Below are 15,502 nucleotides of genomic sequence, written 5' to 3'. Positions count from 1 at the left end.
ATAGAGTACATCTATTTCTGAGTGGGCATATTATAGCGACTCATCAATCAAGTACTTCTCAACTACAAAGGACAATTTATTAGCATGACAGGTGTCTGCTTCTGGCCCTGAACCATTCCTGTGAGTCACAGGTTGTAGGAGCTGGTCTGTATCACATTCAACCCTGAAGCTATGCCCTAAAATATGTCCATATCCTGGATATGCCCATATCCAGGTCATCTTCAGAACTGTCTGAGACACCAGGTCTGATTACTAGTCTATTAGAACATCCTTCTTAGGTTCTCAATTTCTGCTTGCAGTGAAATTAGCAGAAAACCTTACAGGGGTTTCAACTGAGAGTGATTAACACTCACTATAGTTGGTGGGAATAGCTATAATTTGGATGTGCTGGAATTTACACAGAAAACTGAATTGAAAACTGGTGATTAAATCTCAGACTTCCTCTACTGGGACAGCAAAGCATACCAAAAGCTGTAGCAACTACATTGGTATAGAACCAGCACAGTGATTGACAAAAAGTTCAAGGAACCCAGTAAAATCCAGAAACAGACCAAAAACATATGAGAATTTAGTATATGACAAAGATGATATTTTGAGTCAGTAATTAGGAGATGAATTATTCAACAAAGGTATTTGGTCAATTACTTATCCATTTGGGAAAAAATAAAGCATGGTCCCTACCTCACACCATGCACAAAAATAAATTCCAGATGGACTAAAATCTAAATGTAAAAAATAGAACTATAAGTGGATTAGAAGAAAATGTAGGAATATATTTTATTTTAAAGATTTATTTATTTTATGTATATGAGTACACTGTTGCTGTCCTCAGACACACCAGAAGAGGGCATCGGATCCCATTACAGTGGTTGTGAGCCACCATGTGGTTTCTGGGAATTGAACTCAGGATCTCTGGAGGAACAGACAGTGGTTGAAACTGCTCTTAACTGCTGAGCCATTTCTCAGCCCCCAGGAATATATAGATGTATTCTTAGGACAAAACACTAGTCATGAACTCCAACTAAAAAGATCTGTAACCACAGTTCCTAATGCAAATTACTGCTCAAAATAAGAACCTACCAGGTGGGACAGGAGAGAGATCAGAATTAATAGCACTTGCAGATCTTGCAAAGAACCTGGGTTCAGTTTCCAGCACCCACATGGCAGTTCATATGCCTAAACCCCCAGTTTCAGGTGATCTGATCTCCTCTTCTGGGCTCAAATGCATCAGGCATTCATAAGGTGTTCATATATATATGCTGGCATTCACACATACACATGAAGCAAGATAAACAAATCTCTTTTTAAAAAGAACTACTGGAAAATGGAGAACACAAATAGACAACTGATAACTACCTGACAAATTCTACATGTGATTCTATTATTCATTCATCCACATTTACAGCACTTAAGTCTGATAATATATTGAGGAGAAACAAATACTCAAGTTGCTGATTAGATTACAGAAAGCAATATGACCTCTTTTGAAAAAATACAGTAATGCCTCCTATTAAAATTATAAACATGCAAATTATTTTGGTCTAACAATCCCATTTCCAAGAATCAATGTTACAAAAATATTCACAAACATGCAAGGGAAACATTCAAGAATGTTCACTATATCAGGTAGTCATCAAAGAAAAAAAATCAACATGTCTTTAAAAGGGAATTACCTAAAGGAGTTAATACACACATAAGTAATACTATGAAATTATTACAAAGAATGACACAATCTAATATATTCTTATGAGGATCAATACTAATTAATAACACCAAGCAGCAGACCAATATACTACCTATAAAACTATTTTTATTCTGTATTTAAAAGCATGTTGGGGCAGGTATTCATTACACATAACTGTATTCACAATACTATAGGAGATAAAACAGGATTCAGTTTGAGATTACTGTAGGCTACCTAACAAAACCCTATCTCAAAATATTTTTTTTAAAAAAATTATAGCTCAGTTGGTAGAATGTTTACCTAGCATGTTTAAGGGGAGTGATGAAGAACAAAACAAACAAAAATATACTACTAGTCCAAGCTATAAACTAAATGTTGGCCTTTTAATTTAATTTCTGCATATTATTTCTTGTATTAGTCTAGCCTAAAACTCAGAATTTCAAACACACACAACTGATTAATGACACAAAGAAAAAGAACTGTACAAAACCTGAACCTAGTTAAGATGGTATTACACTGAGTGCTACATAGTAATAGCAAACCCTGGTAAATACTGACATCTGCTGTAGAAAAGTGGTATTACCATCCAATGCCAATTACTTCCTTTTTCAAAGGACAAAAGGAATAAATATCTAAGAATGCAACTGTGATCCAAAGGCTATTGCTATAGGGCCCGAGGCAACAGAACTCCAAAGCACACAGAACATTTGCATGCTAAAATGTTCAAATTTCCACAGTCCCATTCAGTGTTTCAGCTTATGCTTCCCTGAAGCTTTTGTCAAGGAAACAGCTTTCCTTTTAAATGGACACTATAAAAAGAAAAAAAAAGTTTAATTTAATAGTGGTTATATGGGCTGGTGAAATGGCTCAGCGGTTGAGAGCACTGACTGTTCTTCCCAAGGTCCTGAGTTCAAATCCCAGCAACCACATGGTGGCTCACAACCACCCACAATGAGATCTGATGCCCTCTTCTGGTGTGTCTGAAGTCAGCTACAGTGTATTTACGTATAATAAATAAATCTTTGGGTCAGAGCAAGCAGGGACTGAGCGAGCGGAGTTGACTGGAGCGAGCAGAGGTCCTAAAAATTCAATTCCCAACAAACACATGAAGGCTCACAACCATCTGTACAGCTACAGCGTACTCACATCCTTCATTAGGGTGTCACTACTGTCAATTACCAAAAATTCCCAGAGGAGGCTGAAGAGGTGGTTCAGAGCAAGGGTTTCCAGAAGACCCAGGTTCAATTTCCAGCATCTATATGGCAGTTTTCAACTGTCTGTAACTATATTCTAGGGAGCCAGACACCCTATTCTGGCCTCTGTGGACTTCAAGCACACATGTGGTACACAGACATGTATACAGGCAAAACACTCACTTTATATATATTTTCTCCAGAAGCTCAGGTTTCTATAAATACAGCCTTAATGTTTGTTTCTACTTTGTCTACCTCTTTGAGTCTAGATGGAAAAATGGGAGTGACAAGAAATAAGTTGTATTCCTATTTTTCCATCACTAGGATTTCTGACAATCTCTAAATAGAAACAAGAGCTCAGGATTTAGAGCATATTTGCTTAGCATATTCACTACCTTAGATTCATCCAACACTCAAATAATTACAAACTTAAAAATAAAACTCAAAACATTACTTGTGGGTGGAGAGACAGCTCAGTGGTTAAGAGCACTGATTGCTCTTCCAAAGGTCCTGAGCATGGTGGCTCACAACCATCCGCGTAATGAGATCTGATGCCCTCTTCTGGAGTATCTGAAGACAGCTACAGTGTACTTACATATAGTAATAAATAAATCTTTGGGCTGAAGCAAGCTAGGTCGAAGCAAACAGAGGTCCTGATTTCAATTCCCAGCAACCACATGACTGTTCACAACCATCTGTACAGCTACAGTGTACTCATACATAAAATAAGTAAAATAAATCTTTTANAAACCATTACTTGTTTACTAACAACCCTTTCTCTCAAGGTCTATTTTTTTTCTTCGACTATTTTTTTTAATATTTATTTATTTGTTTGTTTGTTTATTTATTTATGTAAGTACACTGTAGCTGTCTTCAGACACTCCAGAAGAGGGCGTCAGATCTTGTTAGGGATGGTTATGAGCCACCATGTGGTTGCTGGGATTTGAACTCCGGACCTTCAGAAGAGCAGTTGGGTGCTCTTACCCACTGAGCCATCTCACCAGCCCTTTCTTCGACTATTTTTGTAGAATTTTATAAAATTGAAATAAAAGTCAAAATAGGACACATTTGTGTACTTATCAAATGTTTCATTTTTCTGAAAGTTACAGAGCACTGGGGACAGAAAAATGTCACCAAATATATAACACTGTATTTTACTGTTTGAAGATGAACATTCATACTTTACTACCTCTGTAAACATCATAATTCATGGCACTATACAACTATAACTGGAGGTAGTTTCTTTCTTAAAAGCACACAAATACAGTGGTTTTAATTAGTGGACTTTTTCATTTAATAAAATAGATATTTGGAATCCTTAGGCTCTTTTGCACTTTTTTAAAAAAAGGATCGTTAAATACCTCCTGGGCTAATACTGATTATGTAAGCTATAGTTGTATGTGGGTACATGTATATATAGAGAAAACTCTTAATGTTCAAAATAAAAAGTGATGACAGGAGCTAGAGAGATGGTTCAACAGTTAAAAGTATGTGCTGTTCCCATAGAGTAACCAGGCTCAGTTCCCAGCACCCACATGGTGATTCACAAACATCTGAAACTCCATTTCCAGGGACTCCCATGTCTTCTTCTGGCCTCTGCAGACATGAGGCACTCACATGGTCCACATACTCATGTGCACACACAAAAAAACCCCTCAAAAACATAAAATAAAATTATATGTATTTTTTTTAAAAAGTAGACTGTGGAATGACAACCTTTTTTCTATAACAGTTTTACTTTTAAAATACATATTTTAACCAGGCAGTGATGGTGCACTCCTAGTACTGGGATTGAAGAGGGGAGGGGAAATCACTGAGTTCAAGGCCTGCCTGATTTACATAGTGAGTTCCAGGACAGCTGGGACTACACAGAGAGTCAAAGGAAGGGGAAAAGGGGAAGGGTGGAAGGGGGGAAGGAGGAAGGGGGAAGGAGAAGGGGGAAGGGGAAGGGAGGAAGGGGAAGGGAAGGAAAGGAAAAAACAAACTACAGCATCAAAATTGTGAATGGTGAAGTTTTTACATATAAAGATGACATTTATTTTGTTTCATCATACTGTCAATATTCTAAATCATTTCAAACTCTGGCAAAGGTAAAGTGGTCCCAGGCCAAAAGTATTTTCTGTTTTCCAAGAAATAATCGTTAACCTTAATAATAAAGACTTTACTTCAAATAACTTAGGATTCCTCTCAGAGCAATTATCTCCAGTGAGAGTATTTGCCACCAGCATATACAGTTGAGAAACCATCAAGTCTCAACAGACAATCTTTTTTTCTTAATTTTATGTGTATCGTGTTTCTGCTGCATGTTTGTTTCCTATGTGAGTGCCTGGTGCCCTCGGAGGCCAGAAGAGGGTGTCAGATCCCTGGGACTAGAGGTACAGACTCTTCTGAGCCACTATATAGGTGCTAGGAATTGAACCTGGGTCCTCTAAAGAGCAGCCAGTGCTTTTGACTAGTGAGCCATCTCACCAGGCCTATAATTCTCTTAAGATTGAGCTATTTTATATGTTTAGCAGTTTTACCTGCATGCCCATATACATGCAACTTTACCACACAGATCCTCTGGAATTGGAGCTACAGATAATTGTAAGCCATCTTTGAGGTGCTAATAACCAAACCCCAGTCCTCTACAAGTGCTTGTGACTGCTGAGCCATCTCTCTGCCTCATTCAGTAGCAATTCTTAGGAGTTTTGTTTTTAAATATGAAAACACAGTTAGGTGTAGTGATAACCATACTTCCAGAACATGGGAGATTAAGACAGAAGGACTATTTGAGCCATGCAGTTTGAGATTAGCCTGCCCAGTGCCATGAAACAAATAAAAATCCAGATCAAAATAATACGACAGAAAAACTGTACAACTTTTTTGTTGGTCATAAACTACAGTCAGTTAGTAGTCTGTGTTGTGATATAAAGTATCAGTGAATTAATAATAATAGTAATAATAATAATAATGATAATAGCAACAACAACAATGATCATGGCCAGAAGTGGTAGCACCTGCCTGCAATCCCAGCTACTTGAGAAGTGAGGCAAGTTGACTGAAATTTCTAGACCAGCCTATGTAATGAGTTCAAGGATAGTGTGAGCAAGTTATGAGAAAGTGTCTCAAATTAAAATTTTAAAAAATACCAGGCAGTGGTGGTGCACGCCTTTAATCCCAGCACTTGGGAGGCAGAGGCAGGCGGATTTCTAAGTTCGAGGACAGCCTGGTCTACAGAGTGAGTTCCAGGACTGCCAGGACTTCACAGAGAAACCCTGTCTCGAAAAACCAAAAAGAAAAAAATTTAAAAATGGCTATGATGAAGCTCAGTTTTATAGTACTTAGTTCCCTGGGTTATACCCCAGCACAGAAAAATAAATATATAATAATAGTAATTCCAACATCATCAAGTAAGATGATTATGTAGTGTATAATTTGCACAACCTTAAAGAAAATATGGATAAAACTAGAATGGTCCTATTTTTTTAATTATAAGTTAATTATACTTACACAGTAGCTCTTCAGTCTGATAAAATCTACAGTCATAGGAATGGATCTATCACTATTTCTATTCAGTGCTTTAATGTAATCCAGCAGGTCAGCAAAGAACTTATAGCCCCCCTTGAGCACACAGAGGGCCACAATGTGATGGCCCCCCATCTCCTTCATGACATCTCGAGCAAGTCTTTCGGTCCTATGGAAATAAAATCAGGAATTAAAAAAAGAAGATTCTGAATATTTATCTTTTATAACAAATAACTCTTACACATTAAACTTTTACAGGACACATTCTTTGTCTCCATGAAGGGAATTCTTGCTTCATAAAGCAATATTTTGCAAAAGTGGAGACTTTTTCATATATCAAAGGTTTTGGGGCATGGGGGAAGATTAAAGAGAATCCGTCTAAATAGCCCAGGCTGGACTGTAAATCATAATCCTTGTCTCTAGTTCCCTGTGCTGAGATTATAGGTATACACCAATACACCAGCTCAACCAAAATTAAAACCAGATACTTTTCAAAAAAGAAACATGCTAAGCACAATGGTGTGTGCCATGAATTGAAGGACAGCCTGGACTACAGAGTAAGTATTAGATCCCTTAGGGCTACATAACAAGATCCTGCTGAGGAGATGAGGGGAGGGAAGGGGAGGGAAGGAGAAGAGAGGGAAAGGGAGGGGAGGGGAAGAAAAGGGAGGGGAAAAAGGGAGGGGAGGGGAGAGTACACTGTAACATCTATCATAAAATTTAAAGATACAAATAAAAACAAGATATATTTTTCAAAGCTTACTAGATTGGCAAATTTTGGTTAAATTTTATTTCTTGAATATAAAATATAGAAGAGCCTAAAGAAAAATGAACTCTCACATACCATTGGAAGTATAAAATGATGTAACTTTTTGGAGGACAATTTGACAGTACGGAAGCATCCATTAAGCACCATTTCCTTGACCAGTGATTTTTACTTGCCTGAAGCTGAGCAAGTGTCAAAATATGTATTTAAGATTTATTCCCTCTAATATACTCTATTAAGTACAAAATAATGGAGATCTTAAGTGCCCATGGACAGCGCAGTGGTTAAATCAGTTATGGCACATCTATGAATAGAATAGCCTATAATCCTTAAAATAAATGTAGGGGGCTACAGAGATGGCTCAGAGGTTAAGAGCACTGGTGGCTCACATCTATGATGAGATCTGGTGCCCTCTTCTGGCATGTAGGTGTACATGCAGGCAGAGTGCTGTATACATAAATAGATAAATCTTTAGAAAAATAAAATAGAGCCGGGTGTGGTGGCGCATGCCTTTAATCCCAGCACTTGGGAGGCAGAGGCAGGTGGATTTCTGAGTTCGAGGCCATCCTGGTCTACAAAGTGAGTTCCAGGACAGCCAAGGCTATACAGAAAAACCCTGTCTCGAAAAACCAAAATTAAAATAAAATAAAATAGAATAGAATAAATGTAGGAGAGCTGGGATGTAGCTCAGCTGGTAGAGAACATGCCTAGTACACACAGGAGGTCCTGAGTTCTACTCTCACAACTGTGCAAACGGAGTTGAAGTAGTAGGTTCAGAAGCTGAGACCATCTTTAGCTACATATTGACTTAGAAGCCAGTCTAAGCTAGTTGATACCCTGTTTCAAAAACAAAGTAACATGTAGGGCTGGGCACAGTAGCACATACCTGTAATCTCCACATATAAGAGCCGTTCAGGGGGACTACTGAGCTGAGGCCAGTCTGGGCTATACAGAACGTTCCAAGCCAGACTGAGTTAAACAGTGAGACCCTCTCAAACAGCAAATACTTCACACACACACACACACACACACACACACACACACACACACACACACCTACCTTGATGGTAAAGTAATTTTTTTAAAAAGATTTATTTCATGTATATGAGTACTCTGTCGCTGTCTTCAGACATACCATAAGAGTGGATCAGATCCACTGTAAGCCACCATGTGGTTGCTGGGAATTGAACTCAGGACCTCTGGAAGAGCAGTCAGTGTTCCTAACTGCTGAGACATCTCTGTAGCCCCGTTAAGTAATTTTTAAAAAATAAAAAAACATGATAGCTCTTGATGTACTAATATGAAAAAGTCCATAAATTCTAATACTATATGACACTATGTAACTTGCGTGTGTGTGTGTGTGTGTGTGTGTGTGTNTGTGTGTACGCGCGCGCGCGCGCGCGCACACCCACACCCACACACTTTACTTACAGTGTATTTGAATTGGTATTGTCTAGGTAGAAAATATGTATGGTAAGCTGAGAAAAGAGAATAATCTTATACAGCCTTGATGGACAACTAGAGGCAATTCTTATAACTTCTCTTCAAAAATGTTGATTTACTTACTATAGATTCCCACTATTTATGTCTAAAACTAGGTAATTAATTAGTAAGACTTCCTTTCTCTCTCTCTCCTCTCCCTCCCTCTCTCCCTCTCTCTCTCTCTCTCTCTCTCTCTCTCTCTNGTGTGTGTGTGTGTGTGTGTGTGTGTGTGTGTGAGAGAGAGAGAGAGAGAGAGAGAGAGAGAGAGAGAGAGAGAGAGAGAGAGAGAAGGACTTTAAAAGTAGAAAACCTTGGGGCTAGAAAGTTTATCAGTTAAGATCCTTGCTGTTTTTGCAAAGGACCTAAGTTCAGTTCCCAGCACCCATACACAGTGATTCACAATGGTCTGTAACGCCAGTTCCAGGGAATCCATCACACTTCTGGCATCCTGGAATGCATATGCTTCACATACATACATGCAGGCATTCACACATACAAGTAAAAAAATAGAAAACATCTATTCTAATAAGTTGGCTTAGCTTATATTCAAATATCAACTACTCAACAATTGGTAAGTTAGAATTAATACAAGAAAAAAACCATTTGGCTGCAGAGATGGCTTGGTGGGTGAGAGCACTTGGGCAAGCATCAGGCCCTAAGTTCAGATCCCCCAGTACCCATATAAAAACCAGGCATGGTTGCACCTGCTTGCAACCTCAGTGCTGGTGGGCAGAGACAAGCAGATCTCTGGGTCTTGCTAGCCAGGCAGCCTAGCCAAATCAGTATGTATCCCCCAGTTCAGCAAGAGACACTGATTCAAGGGAATAAGAGAGCAACAGAGTAGGACACCTACTGTCCTTCTCAGGACTCCATGTACATGCATACACTTCACATATATATCACACATGCCTCTCCTCTCTCTCTTACACACACACACACACACACACACACACACACACACCTTTAAAAATAACTTCAATCGAGGTCTTACTAACCTGTCCATAATCAGTCCATGAGGAATAAACACCTTTTCCAAATCCTCGGCATAATGATTAGGTATACAAAACAAATCTAGGTCATAGCCTGGTTCATCATCGCTAATCTGCAAAAGAAAGACAGCTGTTTCAAAACGGAGCATTATAAGATATCGACATTTAATTAAATTTAGATAATAAGTCTTAGTTTACCAGAGGAATTTAGGTACAAGAGGGTATGTAGAGCAGTTAAATTTTTCCGTTTTGTAATAAATTATATTTCTCTAAGAAAGCCATACTGCATCTTACTGCTGAATAGGGTCAAGAATGAAAAGTAAAACATGACACAAAATTTCCTTTGGGACACAAAGAGAAAAAATTAAAGAGGTATGACAAATGTAGCAAAAATAAATATTTTAGGCATGAAAGACTAGTATATACACGTTTTTTTCTTTTTTGTTTTTTTGAAACAGGGTTTCTCTGTATAGCTCTGGCTGTCTTGGAGCTCACTCAGTAGACCAGGCTGGCCTCGAACTCAGAAATCTGCCTGCCTCTGCCTCCCGAGTGCTGGGATTAAAGGCGTGCGCCACCACAGCCTTACTCTACACTTTCTACTCTATACACTTTCTACTCTATACATTTTAAGAACTTTTGAACCATTTTTTGTGTGGACATGTGTTTGTGGGTGTGTATATACATTTATATGCAGGTACATGTGGATATGTATGGAGTTCAGAGATTGAAATTGGGTCTAAAAAATTCATTTCTTATATTTTGAAAATGAGTCTCTCTCATTGAAGCTAGTTAACCAATTTCACTAGTCTAGCGTGCCAGGAAGCCCAGGGGTCTCCCTGTCTCTCTGTCTTCGCTATGCTAGGGGTCCAAACTCAGGTCCTGAAGATGACATGGTGGACACTTTACAGACTGGGCCATCTCCCCAATCCCCTAAAATATGTTTTAACACAGTAAATTACATAAAATATCACAGAATAAAAATGAAAACTGGCATTAACCATCTAAATTCTAACAATCTCTCTCTCTCTCTCTCTGGTGTGTGTGTGTGTGTGTGTGTGTGTAGGTCACCAAAAAAACTAATCCTTTACAAACTCAAACTTAGAAGTCTGAGATGGTTAAAATTTACTAATAATTTCACAGAAGATACTCCAAAATTGTTTTACATTGTATCATATTGGTTATATTAGTATGCCTAGAGCCCAGCATACAAAATATTTAATAGCATTAAGGATATGGTACTTTGGGAGTAAAATATATTATGATAGTTTTATAAATATACATGCACCTACACAGAAAAAAGTACAGCAAAATCATTAAAGCAAGCTAAATATACCGGACATCCCTACTAACCCAATACTTGGGAAGATGAGGTAGAAGTTCCTGAATTTGAGGCCAGCAGAAGTTACTAAGTGAATTCCAAGCCATCTAGGGACTACAAAGACCCTGTCTTTAAAAGTATCCCCAAACTCCAAATCACAAAAGCCATTATCTTTGACAGTGAGTGTTATAGTGAAATGGGGGGGAGGGCTGTCATGGATCCTAAACTGGCCTAAAACTCACTATACCTTCAACTTCTGAACCTTCTGCTTCTTCTTTTGGATTATGAGTATGAGCTATCACACCCAGTTTATGTGATGTTAGGTGTCAAACCCAGGGTTTCATGCATACCGGGCAAGCACTCCATCAACCAAACTAATCTCCAGCCCTCTTTACACTAAAAGCAAAACAAAAACAAAACTATAAGAAAAGCTTAAAGGATCATAAGTTAATCTATTAATCAAAACTTAATGAGAGGGGCTGGCTCAACGGGTAAGAACACTGACTGCTCTTCCAAAGGTCCTGAGTTCAAATCCCAGCAACCACATGGTGGCTCACAACCATCTGTAATGAGATCTGATGTCCTCTTCTCGTATGTCTGAAGACAGTAACAGTGTACTTATCTATAATAATAAATAAAAATCTTTAAACAAAAACTTATTGAGAGAAAAAAGTCAGGAAGAATTAGACTACTCAATCTTACATGATATTCCCAACTTTTAAGCCCCATCTAAGAAGCAGCAGTCCCAGGCATGGTGGTGTAGGAACTAAAGCCATCAAGCTGCACATGGTGCCACACATCTCTAATGTCAGCACTCGGGTACAAAGGCATAAATAATCACGAGTTAAAGGCCAAGCTGGCCTACACAGAGAGCTCCTGTCCCCAACCCCAAAATTCCTCTAAACCAAATAGACTACAAGACATGGTTGTCTAAGGTCTGGCAGTTTTCAAGGAATATTGGCCAAATCATAACTAAGTTTCATCGTATCGGTTAATTCATACAGAGTTCTTCCTTTCAGTTAACATTGTATTAGATGCTTTCATCACAAGTGGTTTGACTTTGAAAAAAATTAAAAGTACATAAATTTCCATTCTTTGCAGAATTCACTTGCGATTGTTTTTTGTTTTTTGTTTTTGTTTTTTTTAAGATGGAATCGAATTGCATAGCTCACGCTGGTTTCAAACTCATAACCCTTCTAGTTTCCAAGTACTGGGACTGTCAACACCCAGCTCAGAATTCAGATATATTTTGAGGTTTCTCCCAGAGAAAGAAATTAAAAGATGTATAGTCTGTCTAGACTCTCTGTTTAGTACCAAAAGGTCTATTTTGAGTTCAGCGTTTGATAGAATTTTACTTATTTTTAGGTCTGTTCACAAGACCCTGCAGCATGCAGAAGTAAATACTGATTTATTCTTAAATACACATGAATTTTTTTCATAATCAGAAAAATTTGTGAAACATTATGGCAATTTCTAAAAAAAAATTAGAGAGCTAAAATACCTGCTTAACATTCACTTAATATTTATATTAAAGCATTTACTAACAAAAATAGAAATTGGGCATTTTATCATGCAAAACATTCAAAGAGTATTTTACAAAAAAAATTTTTTTTGTAAGTTTTATAAAGCAAATTTTAGTTCATGTTTTGGGGAAAGATGACAGACTGGTCAATTTTATGAGATAACAACAATAAACATTCAGGCCAGGCTCATGAGAACTTATGTACTTACTACTTGACAAAAATCAAGCTGGATTATTTCAAAGAACCTTAGAATCAAGATTAGAATAGCACGATGACTTTCCGGAGGCTTACTCATACCCGCTACCCACTCACTCGGTTTCTTCCTTAAGCCTATCACACCCAGGTTTATCAGACTACTGCACCTATTAAATGGCTCAGTGCCTGGTTACAGGTTCTACAGGTAACCTACCTAAGAACTTCAAAGACTGCTTCAATTAAAGACAAATCCAATGTGAACTCTGCCAAATTCATTCCAGTCTTTTTATGTATGTTTGAGGCAGGGTCTTACTATGTAACTTTAGCTGTACTGGAACTAGATATATAGACTAGGTTGGCCTCAAACTTGCTATGATCTTCCTCCCTCTGCCTCTGAGTGCTGGGATTACAGGTGTGCACCCAATTGTCAGTCATGTAGTCTAAGAATACAAACATATCATCAGGAATTACTCAAAAGCAGGAATTCTATTTCTGCCAACACACCAATGCAAAACTCTTGATTTCTAATTAAAATAAATTCATATCTGAGAATTTTTGTTTTGTTCCTCTGAAATATTTATAGTTATTTTAACATTAAAAATTTTGTTTCTGATTTCAGATTGCCTTGGCTCTGTAGTCCACCATAAATATCTCACAACATAGTCTAAGCTATCCTCAAACCTGGAGCAATCTTTCTGCCTCTGCTTCCCATATGATGGGGTTTATGGGTATGAACCATCATATCCAGTTTATTGAAGTCATATCGATACAATTCTTCCCCAAAATGCAAAACTAGAGTCTTACAACTCTTCACTTGAGATAGTGTGTGTGTGTGTGTGTGTGTGTGTGTGTGTGTGTGTGTGTGTTGCTATGGTTCTGGGATATGGAAGTTAAGACAAGAATATAACAGTTTTGACAGAATATGGTTAGTTATTTCAAAAGAACAAAGAAGTACAAATTAATTTTAAGTTAATTTTGTTAACACAAAGCCAGAGGGTTCTCTAAAAAGTTTAATTAGAAAACACTAACAATTGCTTGACTACATTTACTCGTTTATGTGTTTATGCATGTGTGAACACAGGTGCACATATATGAAGGTCACATCTAGCAATTTCTGTCCATTCTAGAACTTTGGACATGCTGATTACTATTCATAAAATTAAAAGCAATTTTCTACTATTAATTCTCTCTCTCACACAGACACACACCCTTTCCTGTCTCAACGCTATGTGGCCCAGGCTGGTCTGGAACTCTTCCTGTCCTTGCTGGGATTAGAAGTAAGTCCCACTACAACTGGCTTACTATACAAGTCTTTTTTCTTTCTCTGTGTAGCCCTGGCTATCCTGGAACTCACTCTGTAGACCAGGCTGGCCTTGAATTCAGAAATCTGCCTGCTTCTGCCTCCAAAGTGCTGGAATTAAAGGCATGCGCCACCACTGCCTGGCACTATACAAGTCTTAATTCACAATAGTTTTCTTTTCTGAGACTGTCTCATGACCTCAGGCTGACTTTGAACTCACTGTGTAGCTGAACTTCTCCCTCTGCCTCCCAAGTGGTCATTTTAGGACTCACTTCCATTTAATGGAGTCTTGTTTGGGCTCATGAACAATGTTATATTTTACTACAAAGTGACTTAAACGCCGGGCATGGTGGTGCAGCAATAAAAAACTGAAAGTAATTTTCAAAGCAATTTGATGTGTCTGAATTCCTACTAGTAACAGATTATTTAAATGGCAGTTATTTTGGTAGTCCTCAACGGGAAAATAACAAGTGTATCTCAATATTACTATTACTGGTAGTAATTAACACTTCTACATGACCTATCAATGTTAGTAAATCCATATAACATAAAATTACAGAAAGACTGAACAAACACAATTTCAATACCCCTTTACCATAGGGGAGAAAAATGACATGGACCATTGTTTAATCTAATTAATTATGGAAGAATAAAACACATTCCACTGGGTATAGGGTGATGCACCTGTAGTCCTAACTACCTGGAAAATTAAGGCAGGGCTAGCCTGGGCAACACAGCCAGATCCCATCTCAGGCTGCTGAGATGGTAGGGTGGATAAAAGAACTTGCTGCCAAACTTAATCTGAGTTTAATCCTAAGGATCTACATCAAAGAAGTAAAGAATCAAATACGGCAAGTTAGTCAGGAGACTAAGGCAGGAGGATTTCAAGTTTGAGAAATTTTTCATGGTCCCACCCCTAGACAAAGAACTATAGACAACCAATGACAACTGTGAGAAGAATTAGTCACCCCCAGGAAGAGCTCCATTTTTGGCTATCCATTGCAGAGTGATCAACCTTGAAACCATTTACACACAAACAAGTATATGTGCACATACGCAACAATGATAAAGAAAAAGGGATTCTAGGGTGGGCAAATGGGAAGAACTGGGGGGAGAAAAGGGAAGGGGAAAATGATATAATTCCATTTAATTTGTCAAGTGTTGTGACACATGGTATACCTTTAATTGTAGCACTTGGGAGGCAGAGGCAGGCAGATCTCTGTGTGTTCAGGACCAACAGCCTAGTCATAGTAAGTTCTAAGACAGCTAGACTATATAGAGATCCTGTCTCAAAAAAAGAAAAAAAGAAAAAGAAAAAGAAAAAGAAAAAGAAAAAGAAAAAGAAAAAGAAAAAGAAAAAGAAAGAAAGAAAGGAAGAAAGAAAGAAAGAAACTAAAATAAAAGTGAAAAACCTTTTAAAAAATGAATGAAAATTTAAAAATCAGTCAGGCAGTGGTGGCACATGCCTTTAATCCCAGCACTTGGGAGGCAGAGGCAGGTGGATTTCTGAGTTCAAGGCCAGCCTGGTCTACAGAGTGAGTTCCA

At 38.0% G+C, this 15,502-nt stretch overlaps 1 protein-coding gene across 1 annotated transcript in view; it reads right to left on the bottom strand.

Moving 5' to 3' along the window:
* The window catches only part of Hprt1 (hypoxanthine phosphoribosyltransferase 1), a 35,615-nt gene that overhangs the window by 14,833 nt on the left and 5,280 nt on the right, over positions 1-15,502 (bottom strand). The window contains exons 2-3 of the mRNA XM_021187698.1: positions 9,628-9,734; positions 6,370-6,553 (exon numbers count right to left, since the gene is read on the bottom strand). Coding sequence (XP_021043357.1) covers positions 6,370-6,553; positions 9,628-9,734 — 291 coding nt within the window. The remainder of the gene's footprint in view (positions 1-6,369; positions 6,554-9,627; positions 9,735-15,502) is intronic.

Source organism: Mus pahari, chromosome X (genome assembly GCF_900095145.1).
Source record: "Mus pahari chromosome X, PAHARI_EIJ_v1.1, whole genome shotgun sequence".
NCBI lineage: Eukaryota > Metazoa > Chordata > Mammalia > Rodentia > Muridae > Mus > Mus pahari.
Note: the sequence above shows the minus strand (reverse complement) of the source record. Positions and strands in the feature narration are given on the sequence as shown.